We start from the raw sequence: 19,889 nt of genomic DNA on the forward strand, positions 1-19,889 counted from the left end.
CTATTTAGGGGGCGTGGCCAGCTGCAGGCCCCGCCCTGTTCTGTGACGTGCAGGGTGGTGCGCGAACGAGCCAGAAGTTATAGTGCGTGGGGCTGGGCTTAGTAGGAGACCTGCTGGCCGGGGCCGCCTCCTAACGCCCGTCAGCCGGCCTCTCTTCCTCCGTGGGTTTGGAGGAGCCGCGGCGACCTTGGCCTCCAGCGTCTCTGGCAAACTGACGCGGGGGTGGCGGCCAGGATGGTGATGCTGGACTTACTGCAGGCTGGCGGGTCAGTGCTGGGGCAGGCTATGGAGCAAGTAACGGGCGGCAACCTCCCATCCATGCTGCTCATCGCCTGCGCCTTCACTCTCAGTCTGGTCTACCTACTCCGCCTCGCGGTTGGCCACCTGGCCCCACCACTGCCGGCTGGGGCGGTACGTGCACCCCTGGGGGCTCTCCTGGGGGGACGCTGCGACCAGGGCGACCGAAGAGCTAGCGAGGGGCTGGCACCGCGGTGCTGGCGGGCTGTGGCGGCGGGCGCGCTGGAGGCTGGCGTTGGGCGGGGGTCGAGGGGCAGCAGCCCCGATTGTGGTGGCGCGGGCGGTCGCGACTGCCCTGACCTTGCTGAGCTCGGTGCTGGGTGCCCTGATGTCGGTCGCGTGCCTCGGCCTCGTTGGGGTCGTGTTTACTGCGACTGTGGTCTCAGTGATGGCTCTGTTGACCAGGGCACTACCGGTAGCCCTAATGGCCAGGGTCGGGGTGGCGGCTGTGGCCCTGAGCGTCCGGTGACGGTACTGGCCGCCGTAAGGGGTGTTTCAGCCCTGGTGGGGGCCCTGTTGATGTTTTGGGCAGCTTCGGCCCTGGTGGTCGTCATCCTGGGTGGCTGCCCTTGAGTGGTTCAGTGTTCTATGGGCTGTTACCCCTAGTGCCGATTTTACATCAGTGTGGAAAGGAATGTGTTGAGTTTGGTAGAGTGAGCGTGATGAGTGTTGCAGGGACCTTCATGTGATGCTAATAAAATATCAGATTCTCTAACTTAGAGCCTTTACTGACCACGGGCTTCTATTTCCCGAATGTATGTGATGAATGCGTTTTTTAGCCAAACCAAGTAGCACTGACAATAGAATCCATTTTTTTACTGACAGTGGAAATCACAAACTGTTGACCAAGTAGTTTCTGAAATGATTTTTGTTTGACCTAAAACAGGCATGAGGCAGTTCTATTCCCCCCTCCCCCCATGTGTGGTATTTTTGAGGAAGTGTTATCTTTGGAAAGACAACTGTAGTATTTTAAGATTGTTGCTACTATTGTCCAAAGAGTGAGTTTGTAGAGCTCCTTTCTCTTTGAGACTACGAAAGATATGAGGGCTATTGTCCTTTTCCATAACTGCATATTTGATTTCAGGAGACTTGATGCTCTAATCTGTGAGTCTCATTTTGGGGCATCTGAAGTACATTTTAAGTCCGCATACTCAATGGATCATTCGTGTCCGACTCTGCAGCCCCATGGACTGTAGCCTGCCTGGCTCCTCTGTCCATGGAATTCTCCAGGCAAGAATACTAGAGTGGGTTGTCATTTCCTCCAGGTGATCTTCCCGGCCAGAACTTACATCTTCTGCTTTGGCAGGTTGATTCTTTACCACTGAGCTATGTGGGAAGCCCAGAAATACCTTTCATAGTGAGTGCTAAAATGTTCCTGCTAAAAAAATAAATAAATAAAATGTTCCTGCTAGAACTGATTTTCTCTCTCTTTAAAATCAATGGATCTAGATCATTCCTTGAAAGAACCATGATAATGTGTTCTGTTGACCATACTGAGGAATCTTAAACATTTCCCTTCTTTCCTTCAAGTTACTCTGTTTTTTTTTTCCCATTGTGGGACTAAAGATTTAGGCAGGATTTTGGGACTAAAATTGTGACTGGTAGTAGAAATAAGTGCTCAAGAAACCATAGTTTGAGTTTAGTATTGTTTTTACTTACGGTTAGGAAAGTTGCCTAGAGCCACTGATAATACTGGGCATATTCTAGAAAGTGTTCAACATTAATAATTGCAGTACTGTGATGTTTGTCTGGTCATTTATCTTATACCAGGTTTTTAGTTTCTCTTCTTTTTCCCAAAGCTGCTCTCTCTAAGGTATTTGTGGTTTGCTTGTTGTGAAGTTACTTTTGGTGCTTCATCTTTTGGTAACTTCTTAATATTAAGGACAAACTTCTTTCTTTCTTTTTGAATTGTGAAACTAAACTGAATGTCTTATAATAGGAAATGTAAACTTGAAGTTTTTTTGTTTTCTTTTGTAGAAAAGCCCACCATACATTTTCTCTCCAATTCCATTCCTTGGACATGCTATAGCATTTGGGAAAAGTCCAATTGAATTCCTAGAAGATGCATATGAGAAGGTAAGTGTTACAGATCATTAAAGGAAAAGAAATTAGTGCTTTTCCAATTTTCTTTTAAATAGTGGAATATATTTTTTAAAAAAGTAATCTTATGCCTATCCCTAGTACAAGTAACAGATAAAATTGGAGCTGCTCTGGATTAAGAGCTGGAGGGGTCTTAGAGACCCTCTTATGTTCTCCTTTGTTCTGGGATTATCTCTGAGGAAATTTAGTCCTGGCAACTATGGTTTAAAAACCACTGGCCTCAATTTTGTATTCACTGATCACAGTTAACATGGATACTATTAATAATTGACCCTTTTTTTTAACCATGCATCTGGAATTTTCTGACCCCCCCCCCCATGTCCCTCCCCCTTCAGCAGGTTTCTGTACTTGGTCTCTATTTCCACACCTCCTCCTCACTCTTTAGTCCACTCTAGTCTGTCTTTCAACCCCTTCACTAATGAGCACCATGTCCTAATGCAGTGGGCGGAGCTGTATGTATCAGTGATGACCACTCCTGCCTTAGCTGTGCCTTCTCTCACTTTTCCTTCTGCTTCTGTGAATGCTGCTTTCCTAACGCATTTGTGGGCTCACGCTTGGCCATTGACTGTTGGGATTCACTGAGGTTTGGTCCTTGGCTTTTATTCTTTCCTAGCTGATCTTGTCTCTACCTGTAGCTTCAGTTTTTAGCCACATGAAGTCACAGTGTGAAAGTGTTAGTCCCTCAGTTGTGTCTGACCCTTTGTGACCCCGTGGACTGTGACCCACCAGCTTCCTCTGTCTTTGGAATTACCCAGGCAAGAATACTGGAGTGGGTTGCCATTCCCTTCTCCAGGGAATCTTCCCAACTCAGGGATTGAACCCGCATCTTTTGTATTGACAGGCACCTGGAAAGCCCAACCAGATGTAAATGACACCCAAATTAATGTCTCCAATTCAGGTCTCTCCTTTGGTCTTCAGACCTGAATATCCACCTCCCACATGATTTTTTCTCAGTTGTCCAAAGTCACCTGAAATCAGACATTTAAACAATCTGACCCTGTGATTTTTCTCTCTAATCCCAATCGTCCTTCCTGTTCACTTTGCTCCTCATTGTTCTACCAGTTTTGCAACGTACCAGGAGCTTAGGATTCACTCTTGATACTTCCTGCTCCATCCAGCAATTCATTGCCAAACCTGCAGATTTTCTCTTCAAAATAATTCTGCATCCTTCTGCTGCTGTCTCCACTGCCTCCATTCCATCGTCCCCTCCATTCCATCGTCCCAAGTGCTCATCAGCAGGTTCCTGTGACAGGCTCGCTGGTCGTCTGGCTTTCCTTCAGCTCCTGTCCCTCCCTCCTCCCCATCCAGGAGTCAGAGGGATCTTTCTTTTAAAATATGCACAGAGTAGTATCTTTCCCATGCAGTTTAAGACCTTCCATCTCATTCCGTTGCTTGCCAGGATACAGTTCCCTGCATGTGGCTTCTAAGGCTGTGTATGGGGCAGGCCCTACTAGATAGCCTCCACCCTCATCGGATCCTTGCCTTCTCTTTTACCTTTAGAACTCTGCACATGCTCTGCCTTCAGGCTAACTACTGCCCCTACCCATGCTTTAGGCCTCAGCTCTGGTGTCTTTTTCTATTTTTAGTCCCTTTTATCAGTTCTCTCATCGAAGAGTTGCTTTCCTTTGTGTAGTACTTGTCACATTTGTAATTTTACATTTGTTAATGCGATTATTCAATTGAGTTGTATCTTTTTAAATAGACTGGAGTTTCTTGAGTCACAGACAGTATTTTTGTTCATGATTGTATCCCCAGTAACTGAAATCTTTAATGGTAATCAGAAAACTGCAAAGCAAAGCATTTAGCACCTAACCAGATGAACAAAAAAATTAAAAATGAGATCATTCAGTGTTGGTGAGATAGTGGTAGGTCTCATAACTAAATAAAATTCTGGTATCTTCACATAGCAAGGACTTTACGAAAGGTCATATTTTTTGGCTACTCCTGTAAAGTTACCTTTAATCAAAGAGAAAATATATTCTCAGAGATATTCATTACATAATTATCTATAATAAATAAAAAATGGACATATCAACCATAGAAAGAACAGTTAATATGATGTCTGTGAAAGAAAATATTTTCAATGTAAGGAGTGAAAAAAGCAGAATAGAAAGTTTTATTTATGTTTTATTTGGAACTGGATGAACATAATTATACATTTGGACAGACAGGGGGAAGAATTGCATTAAGGTTTGTGAATATTTTGATCTTCAACAATGTATTATTTTGTTATTTAAGACGAATGTCTTAGCGCTTGCAGATTTTTTGGTAACGTCACTATGGGTACTTTTCTCTCTTCAGTATGGACCTGTATTTAGTTTTACCATGGTGGGCAAGACGTTTACCTACCTGCTGGGGAGTGAGGCTGCCGCACTGCTTTTTAATAGTAAAAACGAAGACTTGAATGCCGAGGATGTCTACAGCCGTCTGACAACACCTGTGTTTGGGAAGGGAGTTGCCTATGATGTGCCTAATCCAGTAGGTGACACGGTTAACTTGAAGAAAGACAAATCTACACTATACAATTTATAGCTAGTAGTATAAGCTCTGCTGCTAACGTGTAGAAGAGATTGTTCCTTGCCTCAAAACTCTGAAGAATCAGGAGGCATTTATGAGAAGGAAAACCAAGGGTAGCTGACAGAATGGGTATTTTGCTTTATAGCTGCTGGCGTGGACTAAGCAATTTTAAAGGACTTCCTGTGCAAAGCAATATTAATAGATCAATGAGAACTTAGTGTGTTAGCATTAGATTTGAGGTAGTAAGAGGGAAAAACTCATTTCATCAGAAGGGCCTCTTATTAATACTTTCCCACCTCCTACCTGAAATTCTAGGATGAGAGCTCTTTTGAGCTAGAGGTTGTTGGTTTTAGAAGTTTGTGTGATTTCTTTGCTCCCCCAAAGGCAAATATTTAAGTGCTGCAACTTGGTATAAAATGCAGATCCAATAATTAGCTTAATTACTTGGTGCAGGCTCTGGCTATCAATGTACCATGCATTACCCAGTACTCTAGTGTAGCAGCTGAGAATTGCCATTAAGTGTTGCTTCTGGGGATTGAGGAGCTATGGGGGAATGAACAGCTCTCCTTAAGATCAAAAGCAAAAACAAACAAAACAAAACAAGACAAAAAAAAGACCAAAAGCGAAAGCCTAGGTTAATCCCTCTGGTTGGATATACCAGAAGTGCTATTTTAAGAACTTTCCCAAAGGGTTTATTGTATTAGTGTGAATTTATTCCCACTGTATTACATTCTAATTAAACTTTTGGAAGATAGTGTGAGTGAGGAATGATATTTGTTTTGGAATAAATAGTAGAATATGTGAAAGAGGATAAAAATATTAGCAAAGCATAATGGACCTTTGGGAGATTGTGTTGGCATCTAGGTTGGGTTGGAAGACTAGGATATAATGAAATAGGAGGAGGCAGCCTTGGAGTCAAGAGTGGGGAAAGCATGTATATATAGGAAGGAGGGCCAGAAGTGGGGTTCCTAATTTATCATTTGAATTGAACCTGCATAGCATGTGTCTACTACACGTTACTTCAGATATATGCATGAAGTTTTATCTGGTGCGGTGAAGAAAATTATTTTATCTTTGTTTTCAATTTTTCAGAAAATTGCTTTCTTTGAGTATTAAAGAGTTATAATAACCCAAATGAGTCTCATGATAAAAGAGAACTGTGTTTTAATACTTGTATACTCAATATTTTGAAGGTTTTTTTGGAGCAGAAGAAAATGTTGAAAAGTGGTCTTAACATAGCCCACTTTAGACAGCACGTTTCTATAATTGAAAAAGAAACAAAAGAATACTTTGAAAGTTGGGGAGAAAGTGGAGAAAAAAGTAAGCACAATATTTTGGTTTTTCGTTTGTCCTAATACGTCTACTTTTCTGTGACTAGAAGTTTTAAGAATGTGTGTGTGTATGTGTGTGTAAAGAACAAACTACAACACATGTAAAACCACCTTGCACGCTTGCATGCTGAATCGCTTCAGTCGTGTCTGACTCTTTGCCACCCCATGCACTGTAGCCCCCCAGGCTCCTCTGTCCATGGGATTCTCCAGGCAAGAATACTGGAGTGGGGTGCCATGCCCTCCTCCAGGGGGTCTTCCTGATCCATGGATTGAATCCGCATCTGTTACGTCTCCTGCATTGGCAGGTGGGCTCTTCACCACTCACCCTCCTGGGAAGCAAAACCACCTTATATTTAATGAAATGAACATGTTATGGAGTTAAAAGACTTGAGAGGAAGTAATTATTGCTGCTCACTTAGCAAAATCTTAAAATATTTTAATTAATGTGCATATTATTTAGCTCAATTGTGTGAATTTGGAGAAGGCAATGGCAACCCACTCCAGTGCTCTTGCCTGGAAAATCCCATGGACGGAGGAGCCTGGTAGGCTGCAATCCATGGGGTCGCTAAGAGTCGGACATGACTGAACGACTTCACTTCCACTTTTCACTCTCATGCACTGGAGAAGAAAATGGCAACCCACTCCAGTGTTCTTGCCTGGAGAATCCCAGCGACGGGGGAGCCTTGGTGGGCTGCCGTCTATGGGGTCACACAGAGTTGGACACGACTGAAGCGACTTAGCAGCAGCAGCAGCAATTGTGTGAATTACATAAAAATGATTCATGATTGAATTTTGAAATAAACCAAATGTAAAACTTACATTCAAGGTCATTTTAAGATAATATATAAAATTTAAAAATTTGCCCTTCATGTCAGCAAGTTGAAGCCTAAAAGATTAAATTATATATGTAATACATTATTTTTCTAATGTTGTATGGGAATGATTTATTTCAACATAAATGTAAGTTTAAATACATAAGCTTGCTGTACTACCAAAAGCGATTTTAGCTGTTCCCAATAGAAATCTCTAAAAAACATATTATATGCTTTCTCACCTTATGTGAGAAAGTTATATTGCATGTGACGTAATATTCTCTGGACTCTGTGAATCCAGTTTTTATATTGGACTGCAGTTAAGTGTTGCCATCGAGAGCATTGCCATAGCCCTGGCGAGGAAGCAGCATCTGTCTGCAGGGCAGTAAGACTACCGCGTGGGTCGTCACACTCTGGTCTAGTCTTCAGCTTCTATAAAAGGTCCAGGAACCTGGTTTTATTTAATAGACCTAAGTTTATGTGACATACTTGGTATTCTACAAGAAGCTGATGTATAAATGAGAATGCTAACTGAATAAATACAAGTGAGATGCAATTATGGGACCAAGAACAGCATAATATTTGCTGGACTTCTTTTTACTGGCAATCTAATTGGAAAGCCAAATGATAACTCAAAGTTCGTTTGGTGAACATGGAATTAAAGAACAGGATGTCGACTGGGTAATTGTTATGACTTTTAAAGGGTGTGCTTACCTGATGCATCTGTCTCTAATGTTTGCATATACAAGATGGTGATTAGTTAGTTCTAAGACTTTTTCAAGACTTCATTTTTTTGTCACTTATGAATTTCCCACTTTTGATCTGGGGAAAATCCATTCTTCAGTCTTTGGACTGCTCTTTCTTAGAAAGCATTTTTTTATCCCCTTGTGTACTAGATAACCTTTTTATTGCCTTCATTATCCTGTGACCTGGAACTCAGATAACCACATTCATTTTTTTTTTTTAATTTCTTTTTTTTTTTTCCATTTATTTTTATTAGTTGGAGGCTAATTACTTTACATCATTACAGTAGTTTTTGTCATACATTGAAATGAATTAGCCACCACATTCATTTTTATCTTCTTTTTCTTTTTGAGATGAAGGGCTTGTGAGGGTGAGTGAGATTTTAGTTACCTCTGTGGCATCTGTCTTGGCTATCCACGGAGGGGGACTGCCTTTGGTTTCTCTTTATTGTAGCCTGTCTACATGCTTCTTTCAGTGGTGTGAATAGGATTTTGTTGGTTAATGAGTTAAACTTTTATTCTCATTTCCTTCACAGTACTTTTGCATCTCTAAGAAAACAACATTTCAAAAGAATTTTTGGCAATGGTAACGGGAATGATCTTTTCCCCTCTAGATTTGTTTGAAGCTCTTTCTGAGCTCATAATTTTAACAGCCAGCCATTGTTTACATGGAAAGGAAATCAGAAGTCAACTCAATGAGAAGGTGGCACAACTGTATGCGGATTTGGATGGAGGTTTTAGCCACGCAGCCTGGCTTTTGCCAGGCTGGCTCCCTCTGCCTAGTTTCAGGTATGGATAAAGAGACGATGCTTGGTCATTTCACTTTGTTTAATTACTGTGCTGTTGGTTTGCTTTGCATTAGCAAAAATAAAAATTAAATATAGAAACAAATTGGGGGAGATTATGAGCCTCCCTTCTTCTGTAAGAATTCAACATTTTTTTTTACATAGTGAGCTCATTTAAGGTTAAGTTTCAGTTTTAGAAGGGTTAATTTGTCTGTCCTGATATTTTAAAACCTACTTGTCCCATGTATTCCTTGTACTCAGGAAAGTTCCTGAACTCTTACCTAGAAGTGATGCAGCCTTCTTAGCACTTGAAAGTAGTTGACTAATTTGTAGTTTGTTGAGAAGTTTCTTTGTTTCAAAGTATTCCTACCTCTTTGTCTCCTTGTGTTGTGATCTCCTTAAAGGCCCGGATCATGTGTGATACAGAGAGACACTGCTGTAGGACTTGACTTGTAGCTTAGTGTTTTGCCTATTAGTAGCCTTTATTGGTTCATTTCTGTTCAAGTGAGGAATGGGAGTTATTCAAATCTTAAATCCTATAGAAGAACCAGAGTGAGTCTGTCCACTTTAAGAATTAATTTGCTTGAAACTGGGATTTCATGTTAATGTAAAGGTGTATTTCTGCTTTCTTTTAAAATGGAAAATGGCTGTAAAGGAATAATCATTTGAGTCTTCAGTTATAACATAGGTAGTGTGTTCAGAATCAGGGATATGTATAACACATTTCCTGTCCTTAAGGACCTTAGAAATTCCTAACAATATAAGATTCTCATGGATTTTTTTTTTCTCTTGGTTCTGAGTTTTTTCAATTGATGCTTGAAAGTATTTCTTAATTTTTTAAAGTCATCTTCATGTTTGAATTACAGACGCAGGGACAGAGCTCATCGGGAGATCAAGAATATTTTCTACAAGGCAATCCAGAAACGCAGAGAGTCAGGAGAAAAAATTGATGACATTCTCCAAACTTTATTAGAGTCTACTTACAAGTAAGAGCTCTTCAAATCACATATTAAACTGAAGCAGGAAATTCCACATAAAATACATAAAATATAGTTAAATACATTTAACTACATGTACATTTAAGTACATTTAAAATGTACATTTAAGTACATTTAAAAAGTAATAATACTGGCAAAAATTAGTAGCTATGACCTTTGAACTTCTTAAATGGATGAGACCTAAATTACTGGAATCCTGTACCTTACTGGAATTTAGTACTGTGCATGTGAAAAGTTTGTTAGTAAACTGCAATGAAGTCTTTGTAATTAATGTCATATTTTTTATTGGCCTCTCTTCTCTAAAGGGGAAAATAAATTTGGACTTGTGATGGGTAAATGCAAGAGAAAAAATGAACTAATTTTTATGTAAAGGTTGGGGTATAAAGTGCATCTGCAAATGTTAAATTTGTGTATGTGGTCCATTCTGTAGGGATGGGCGTCCTCTGACGGATGATGAAGTAGCAGGCATGCTTATTGGACTGCTCTTGGCAGGGCAGCATACTTCCTCAACTACCAGTGCCTGGATGGGCTTCTTTTTGGCCAGAGACAAAACACTTCAAGAAAAATGTTTCTTAGAACAGAAAACAGTCTGTGGCGAGAATCTGCCTCCTCTGACTTATGACCAGGTTTGTGGGATTTTCAGTTTCATTGCTGCTTATGATACTGAGTGTGTGTGGCTGATTTTTAAAGGGGACAATTTGGGATCTTCTATGTACTGTAGATTAAATTGATTATTTTTAGAAAATTCCCCATAGCCTCCCCTGAAATGTCCTAATCCTGGATCTGTTTGCTGGTGTTTTGTTGAGGACTTTTGGACTATATTCACAGGGGATAGTGGGCTGGAGTTGTATTACGTCTTTGACAGATTTTGGTATCAGGGTATTATTGGTTCTCAGAGAAGGAGTTTGGAAGCGTTCCCGCCTCTTTTTCCTTTTAGGAAGGCTTTGTGAAGGACTGGTATTACTGCTTTCTTAAATGTCTGGTGGTATTAACCAATGAAGCCACCCAGGCCTGTGCTTTCTTTGTGGGCAGTTTTTGATTACTAATTCAGTGTCTCCACTTTTTACAAATCTCTTCATATGCTCTGTTTCCTTTTGAGTTAGTTTTTGGCAGTTTGTGTCTTCCTAGGAATTTGTTTCATCTAGGCTATCTAACTTGTTGGCAAACAGTTGTTAAAGTATTCTCTTGTCATTCTTTTCTATTAGGTCAGTAGTGATGTCTCCTTTTAATTCCTGACTTTTAGTAATTTTTATAGTGATAGCTAATTACATACTATAAAATCCACCTGTTAAAGTATGTAATCCACTGGTTTTTAAAAATATTTTCAGAATTGTGAAACCATCATCAGAGTCTCATTTAAAAATGTTTACGCCACTTCCAAAAGAGGGCCATGAGCAGTCAGTCCATTTCCCCTGCCCCTGGCAACCACTCATGCCTATTGGACATTTCATACAGTATGTATCACATCATACAGTATGTGATCTCTTGTGACTAGCTTCTTTCACTTAGCATGTTTTCAAGATTAATCCATGTTGTAGCATGTATCAGTATTTTAGCTTCTTTATTGTGAAAGTAACATTCCATCATGTGGCTATACCACTTTTATTAACGTCTTCATCAGTTGATTGACATTTGGATTGTTTCCACTTTTAGGATACTATGAATAATGCTGCTATAAACATTTGTGTACAGGTTTTGAAAAAGCCGAAGTTGATGATTTTTGCTAATGTTTTCATGTTTTAGATGGGTAAATTTTTGCAGGTCCTTATCATGTGGTAGCCATTCTTCAGAGTGATCTGTTATCTTGCCTTCTTTTTCTTTGCTGACCATGGACAGTAATAAAACTTTTTATTCAGCTACTCTGAATTTGTTTGTATCCTGTTGCAGTATCCTGTTGCAGTTAAATGTTTGTAAAACTTGGAAAATTTTTCTCTTTTTAGCTCAAGGATCTCAATTTACTTGATCGCTGTATAAAAGAAACATTAAGACTTCGGCCTCCTATAATGACCATGATGAGACTGGCCAAAACTCCTCTGGTGAGTCTCCTGACTAGAGCTTTTCCTCTGTGGCCCCAAGTTTTATTTATCAAAAAGAAATAGTGTAATATTGAAGAGAATTTTTTTTAAGACATAGAATAATCACTTGTACATAATTTTCAGTTTTACATATTCTAGATATATAAATATTTTTACATAATTGCAGACAGTATACATGCTCATCTGATCTCCCTACATTTGAACAATTAGGGCTTTTAAAATGGAAGTGTAGTTTTTTCCTTGGTTTTTTAAAATAACATATATGTTGTTATAAGTAATTGTAACTGTGGAACTGTGTAAATTGGATTGTGAAAGGCTTCTTGAAATCTCATCCCCAGCCCCATGGCATTGATTTTTTAAAATTTGTGTATATCCTTCCAGCCCAATGTTGTGTCATATGGAGATCATTTTGAGTTAAAATAATTTTTAACTGACCTATCCACCAGCCAGTTTTAAAATATATGTATATTTCATGTATACTAGTGCTTTATTGTACAGCAATCTGATTATTTGGTGGAATATTTCAGTTATCTAATGAAGTGTGTTGCTTTCATTTGTAGACTGTGGCAGGGTACACCATTCCTCCAGGACATCAGGTGTGTGTTTCTCCTACTGTCAATCAGAGACTCAAAGACTCATGGGTAGAGCGTCTGGACTTTAATCCTGATCGCTACTTAGAGGACAGTCTAGCATCAGTAGAGAAGTTTGCTTATGTGCCATTTGGAGCTGGTAAGATGATTACACTTCATATTTGAAATGTTAGTTCTGATAACATATTTGTTAAATAATCCATGTGAATTTTATTTACAAATATCTTCCCCTTTTCTTATGGGGACATACCTACAGACATTTGTAGGCGTGTAATCTTTGCAGGTTGGAGGAAATATTTCTTTTGTACTAAAGGAAACAGTTCTGTGAATCCTTATATAGTGTTCTATTATCTTTTGTAACCCATCTAGTTTTATAGTTCTGATTTTTGTAGTCTACCCTGTTTTCCCTTATGCTATTTAAAGCTCTTTGTGAATTCTGTTTAAAGAACCGTTGAAGTTAGCACACCATTTAGCATTTGAAGCTAAATATGATGAGATAATCAGCATTTCAGAAAAGAGTAATGGCACGGAAGCTTTCCTGGATTGTTAGTGAGCTTTTTGGTTGTCTATGTATTCTTATAATGTTCTTTAAATTTGGACAGTAGTCATGTATGGATGTGAGAGTTGGACTATAAAGAAAGCTGAGCACCAAAGAATTGATGCTTTTGAACTGTGTGGTGTTGGAGAAGACTCTTGAGAGTCCCTTGGACTGCAAGGAAATTAACCAATCCATCCTAAAGGAAATCAGTCCTGAATACTCATTGGAAGGACGGACGCTGAAGCTGAAACTCCAGTACTTTGTTCTTTTTTTTTTCCATTTATTTTTATTAGTTGGAGGCTAATTACTTTACAATATTGTAGTGGTTTTTGCCGTACATTGACATGAATCAGCCATGGATTTACATGTGTTCCCCATCCCTCTGGGTCTTCCCAGTGCACCAGCCCCGAGCACTTGTCTCATGCATCCAACCTGGGCTGGTGATCTGTTTCACCCTTGATAGTATACTTGTGAAACTCCAATGCTTTGGCCACCTGATGCGAAGAACTGACTCATTGGAAAAGACCCTGATGCTGGGAAAGACTGAAGGCAGGAGGAGAAGAGGACAACAGGATGAGATGGTTGAATGGCATCACTGACTCAATGGACTCGAGTTTGAGTAAGCTCTGGGAGTTGGTGATGGACAGGGAAGCCTGGCGCGCTGCAGTCCATGGGGTCGCAGAGTCAGACATGACTGAGTGACTAAACTGAACTGAGATTTGGACAGGTAGTGCATAAATGTGCAAACCTATGCATTTCGATTAAGACCCTAAAATAACGCAGGCTGACTGTTGTTCCTCCAGTAATCTCTCTAGTCATTGGTACTTTGCACAGATTTAACTGTATTCTATGACTTATTTGACTTTCAAAAAAGACCATTTAAGTGACGTGACTTGTTTCTCATTGGTCACACCTTTTCCTCACGTAAATGAAAGTATAAGGTCCTTTGGAAACTTTAGACCTTAATAACTATTTACTAAAGAAATTCAAAAGTGGTATACCATATACATAACATAGAAGAGTCATAGATTGTTCAAGCGGTTGGAAGGGGCATTAGTTATCAAGCCCAAATTCTGCCCCCAAAAGGAACCATTTCTAAACTGACACTTACCTGGCTTCTGTCTGGGGTTAGTGCAGACCGCATTGGTGAAGGGCTCAGTTCCCCCACCACTTTAGATGCCATTTACAAGTGCAGGTTGTTAGCTGTTCTAACCAACTGGCTATAAACCTGAGGCTCTCTGGACGCCCGCTTTGCGCTTCCATGATTTGTTAGAATGGCTCATAGAACTCCAGAGCGCTTGCTTACTGACTGCTGGTTTCAGTCGCTCGGTCGTGTCTGACTCTTCACGACCCCAGGGACCGCAGAACGCCAGGCCTCCCTGTCCATCACCAACTCCCAGAGCTTCCTCAAACTCATGTCCATCGAGTCAGTGATGCCATCCAACCATCTCATCCTCTGTCATCACCTTCTCCCCCTGCCTTCAATATTTCCCAGCATCAGGGTCTTTTTGCAACAGGTGGCCAAAGTATTGGAGTTTCAGCTTCAGCATCAGTCCTTCCAATGAATATTTCAGGACTGATTTTCTTTAGGATGGACTGGTTGGATCTCCTTGAGGTCCAAGGGACTCTCAACAGTCTTCTCCAACACCACAGTTCAAAAGCATCCATTCTTTGGTGCTCAACTTTCTTTATAGTCCAACTCTCACATCTGTCCATGACTCCTGAAAAAACCATAGCTTTGACTAGACGGACCTTTGTTGGCAAAGTAATGTCTCTGTGTTTTAATATGCTGTCTAGGTTGGTCATAACTTTGCTTCCAAGGAGCAAGTGCCTTTTAATTTCATGGCTGCAGTCACCATCTGCAGTGAGTGATTTTGGAGCCCAAGAAAATAAAGTCTGTCACTGTTTTCATTGTTTCCCCATCTGTTTGCCATGAAGTATGGGACCAGATGCCATGATCTTAGTTTTCTGAATGTTGAGTTTTAAGCCAGCTTTTTCACTCTCCTTTCATCGAGGTTTTTTAGTTCTTCGCTTTCTGCCATAAGGGTGGTGTCATCTGCGTATCTGAGGTTATTGATATTTCTCCTGGCAATCTTGATTCCAGCTTGTGCTTCCTCCAGCCCAGCGTTTCTCATGATGTACTCTGCATATAAGTTAAATAAGCAGGGTGACAGTATACAGCCTTGATGTATTCCTTTTCCTATTTGGAGCCAGTCTGTTGTTCCATGTCCAGTTCTGTTGCTTCTTGACCTGCATACAGGTTTCTCAGGAGGCAGTTCAGGTGGACTGCTGGTTTACTGCACAAGTATACAACTTGGGAATAGCCTGACTGAAGAGAAGCGCGGAGCAAAGCAGAGGAAAGGGTACACAGCTGCATGCCCTCTCTGGGTGTGCCACCCCTACCCCCAAAAGTCACCTCATTTGCAAATTCAAGTTGTGGTTGAAAGGGGCCTGTTATAAATAACAAATGGCTCTTTTCTTCTTTGACATTTATTTGCTCCCTTCACTTAAGAAATTCCTGTGGTTTGAGGAACACTGTGCCAAGAATGGAAGACTAAATACATATTTATTACAAATCACATTATCAGAGGTTGTGAAACATTTAGTAGTGAAGTCATATTTGAAGTCCTAAGTCCTGCAACATGGTTCTCTTTCAAGATTGCTTTGGAGATCTAGTCCTTTGCATTTGTCTCTGCATTTTACAATCAGTTTGTCAGTTTTTATATGTATATGACCCTTTACATTTTGATGTCTTGCTATTTTCAGTGTATTAAATTCCATTTTCCATTATCATTTGAAATGGCATTTAAAGTTTTGATTGGAAGGTTCATATTAACTTTTAACTATGGGTCTCTTGGGAGAGAAGAGAATATTCTTATATTCAGAATATTCTAGTATATCTCCAAACTTGATGACCATTGTGTTTCAAACGTTACATATATTTAACCTAGATAGATGTTGGGTTTCAGGAAAAAAACAATTGGAAAAATCATTGTATAATACCCCCCTGTGCTGTTTCCCCTAAGAGACATTAAAAATCTCTTGGGATTTTTATGGTTACTTACATTGTTATGAAAAGAATATGTCTCTTTACTATAGTATCTGTATATCTGCTTTTCACCTTTAATTAACTGTAGATAAACAAATTTTATCACTCTAGACTCAAAGAGATGAGAAAGAATTTCAAACAATTGTTATAGAAACTTTTTTTTCTTTTGTAGGGCGTCATCGTTGCATTGGGGAGAATTTTGCCTATGTTCAAATCAAGACAATTTGGTCCACTATGCTTCGTTTATATGAATTTGATCTCATTGATGGGTATTTTCCCACTGTGAATTATACAACTATGATTCACACCCCTGAAAACCCAGTTATCCGATACAAACGAAGATCAAAATGAAAAAGGTAGCAAGGAACTAAAATGTGAACATCACTGTAAACTGCAAAAGCATTGAAGAGAATGAAGTTTATGAAATAACTCCCAGTATACTCTTTTTTTTTTTGAGTTTGTAATTTTAAATAAGTTTATTTAAGCTTATGGTTTTTATGTATTAACTGAACAGTGCCATCAAATCCAAGGAATTTCAGAAATTTCCTAATAGTTTTATGATGGATACTTCATATGCTCTCTTTAAGGAAATCAAGCTCATTAGTTTGGGGGTGAGGATCTTTGTTAACTGGCAGACTCTAAATGACACAATTTCCAGGTGTTAAAAGAGCATACATAGCTCTTGGCGAGAAAGTTCAGAGTATTTAGATCTCGTAGTAGATCTCCAAGTATAAAAGCCCAGTGAAATATCTGGAAGCCTTAGGTTATTCATTCATTTATTGGGCAGTGTATGTATATGTAAGGATGGATGGGGAGGGAATAAACTCACATTTAAAGCCTTGGATAAAAGAGAATCCTATTGTTTTGGTATGATGATATTTAGCAATGATGGAGCTATATTGTAGGAAAATATAGCCTTTGAAATAGCTAGAAGCACTGTCCATAGGAAACAGATTTCTGACAATGACTAATTATATTTCCTAAAAAATAATACAAAATTTTGTGTGACTAGATCTAATTATTGAATATCATATATTTATCTGCCTAATAAATTTGTATCTGGGTCCACATAGTTCCATTGGTGTGGAAGTCCAAAATAAAGTCCTTGAAGGATAAGTTTTGCTCTCTTTGGCCCAAGGTGATTTCCATATCCTCTCTAGAATCTAATCAGGGGTTTTTGTGACTAGTTCTGTTAATTTAGGTTAACAAGCTTTTTTTTTCCTTGTTAAATACAAAACCTGAGATCAGGAACTGTGGCTTTAAGACAAGGGTAATACAGTGCAGGGTTTCTTGGGAGTGTATCTCACTGGTCAAATTCTGTGAAGCCTGTGTTCAAGAATCAACTCAAATTATAACTGGAGATGTGACTGTGTATTACAGTTCTGTTTAAAAGGTTAGCGGTCTCATGTTAAGCTATTGGTGAAGGCAAAATGTGTGTTGTTGAGTTTTTCACATTAAATTATCTTTGAGAATATAGTCTGTATTCATAAATTATGAAGTGTGTGATTCAATGAGAAAAATTCAGGAATCTAGGTACTGGGATGGGAAAAAAAATGCCATCTTTATTTGACTAATTTCCTTTATTCATGAATTTATGTAACCTCATTAGTATTAGCAGTATCCATGATTCTGCAAACAGAAATCAGATACTTTTCATATCACATTATAGATATCTTTTAACTTTTATCACTACTGTGAAATTATGGTATTCTAAGACTTAGATCTTATTTCTTACTCACCACTAGAATTTTTTTAAGTTTTGAGTATGTCTATATAATTGGTTTCCTTTGCAATCTTATATACTGTATGTTTTTAAAAACATTATTCTGGGGACTCCCCTGGTGGTCCAGTGGTTAAGACCTCACCTTCCCGTGCAAGTGGTGCAGGCTGGACCCTTGGTCGGGAGCCAAGTTCCTGCATGCCTTGGGGCTGAAAGACCAAAACATAAAACAGAAGCAATACTGTAGTAAATTCACAAAGATTTTAAAAATGGTCTACATCCCAAAAGCATTATTTTGAGAAGGGATCCATAGTTTCATGAGATTGCTAGAAAGGTTCATGGCACAAAAAAGTTAAAACTCTGTGGTAAGGCTGGCTCATGTTTAGTGAATAGTTATAATAAAATTTAGTTTTTAACTACAGAATAATTATTGAGAAGCATTAACAAGTCTGACTGTGGAGGCCTGATGTTATAAGGATGCTGACGGGCAAACAATTGGGAGTGAAACTGATCAGAGGTACCCACTCACTCTTTTCTCATTCTCCCTTAGAGTGGAATCACCTTGAATGGAAAGCTGTGCTTAGCTTAAAAAAGGTTTTACCCATGAGCTCCTCTCTTCAACTGTTTTAGAATACATTTGTAACTTCTAGAACACGTTATTGGAACTTAACTGCTAATATGGAAAATTTAGGTAATTTGAAATTTCTAAGAATGCAGATTGCCTGTTTGTCTTGGTATAAATTGTAAACTATCTAATGTTAAGACAGAACCCTCTGGAAGTTAAGTGTCAGATACCACTCTCCTTGCTGTTTTAGTGGTAGCCATGTTATCAAGGAGGACTAGTTTAAAGAAATAACATTGAGACCTTGATTGCCTCTATGAGTGCGTCTTTGGATTGGAGAGCGTGAGCGCTGCTTAACTGATGCACTGTGCTTAGGAAAATCCGAGATTCTGCATCATCTCTGGGCATGGCTTTGAGGAAACACCTCTGGATACAAATAACCCTGAATTTACATATGGTAAATATGGACTGATGTAAATCTGGTAAATTTGTGTAAATATGTGTAAAATATTGTGTAAATATGGTAAATTCATTAGGTGAATATGGATTAATCACAAAAATATCCATTTGGCTTCTAAACGACACTGTATGTAGACTTAAAAGTTGATACAAAGACACAAGGAAAACTCTTCCTTGATGTGGGGAAAGAAAAATCCTGGTAATGTTTAATTCTGAAATTAGGACAACTTTTTGAATCTCTAAATCCTACATATTTGAGATAAATAATACGGTGATATGTACTACCATAGGCTGAATGCTTCTGTCTCTCCAGGTTTGTACGCTGAAAGTGAACCCCCAGTTTCTTGATATTTGTAAGTGGGGGAGGTGATGAGGTCAAGGGGGTGGAGCTCTCACGAGTGGGATTAGTGCCTTCATAAGAGAGACTTTAGAGATTATCCTTGCCCCTCTGCCATGTGAGGACACAGAAAATGACAGTCTACGAAATTAGGAAAACAGACTCTCAGCAGATTAAGCAGATTAAGGCTCGTTAAAATGAAGAAGTTTCTTTTTGGCTGCACCTTGGAGCTTGCAGGGTCTTAGTTCTCTGACCAGGAATTGGTGGTCAGTGGACAGTGAAAGCATAGAAAAAATAAAATAACATAAAAATGGGCTTAAAGAAGTGAGATCCTAGTATTTATGGAAAGACATAGAAGAGCATTTCTATAGCTTTAAGGCTGGAGATGCTTTATTTATTTTCAATTTTTAAAGTCAAGGTATGGACAAAAACATAGCAGATATGGTGCTGATTGTAAGATACATGGAGATATTAACCCCTTTGGCACTATGACAGGAAAGTTTGGCTTCAGGAGATTTCAGGGGAGTGAGAGGGGACACCTTAATATCCTCACCTTTTGAACTGGAAAATAAAAAGTTACTATGAAAACTTGAAGGAAAAAAACAGAGGTTTAAGATGGTCTCTAAAGTAATAAAAAAAAAATCACAGCAGACCAAAAAAATAATCAGCTATAATATCGATACTGAAAGGAAAGGAAGCCCAGTGTCAGAAAATTAAAGGTTAACTGTCTCATTGGAGAGTCAGCAGGCCATACTGGGTGCAGTGTCTCGAGAGGCGAGACGTCCAGAAGGACAGGCGTCAGCACACACTGCGGCTGTAGTTGTCTACCAAAAGAGTTAGAAAGATCAAAACTATTCTTGAGTCTAAGGCTGGAGCAGGAAGGATGGGCAACATTAGCTTTGCATCCTAAGCTCTTGTGAACATGATAATTTGTAGAAGTGACCATGTGCTGTAAATAAAAAATGTAATAAAATGTTAAATTATTAAAAAAAATGAAAAAGGTTCAAATACAGTT

At 39.2% G+C, this 19,889-nt stretch overlaps 1 protein-coding gene across 1 annotated transcript; it reads left to right on the forward strand.

Annotated features, from left to right (window-relative positions):
- Positions 1-234: 234 nt before the first annotated feature.
- CYP51A1 (cytochrome P450 family 51 subfamily A member 1) lies at positions 235-17,272 on the forward strand. The gene is made up of 10 exons (XM_020890632.2): positions 235-411; positions 2,275-2,373; positions 4,699-4,875; positions 6,108-6,234; positions 8,415-8,589; positions 9,452-9,571; positions 10,014-10,209; positions 11,524-11,619; positions 12,180-12,348; positions 15,969-17,272. The coding sequence occupies exons 1-10, from the start codon at positions 235-237 to the stop codon at positions 16,145-16,147; spliced, it is 1,515 nt and encodes a 504-aa protein (XP_020746291.1). The 3' UTR covers positions 16,148-17,272.
- The last annotated feature ends 2,617 nt before the right edge of the window (positions 17,273-19,889 follow it).

This window comes from Odocoileus virginianus, chromosome 1 (genome assembly GCF_023699985.2).
Source record: "Odocoileus virginianus isolate 20LAN1187 ecotype Illinois chromosome 1, Ovbor_1.2, whole genome shotgun sequence".
Taxonomy (NCBI): Eukaryota; Metazoa; Chordata; class Mammalia; order Artiodactyla; family Cervidae; genus Odocoileus; species Odocoileus virginianus.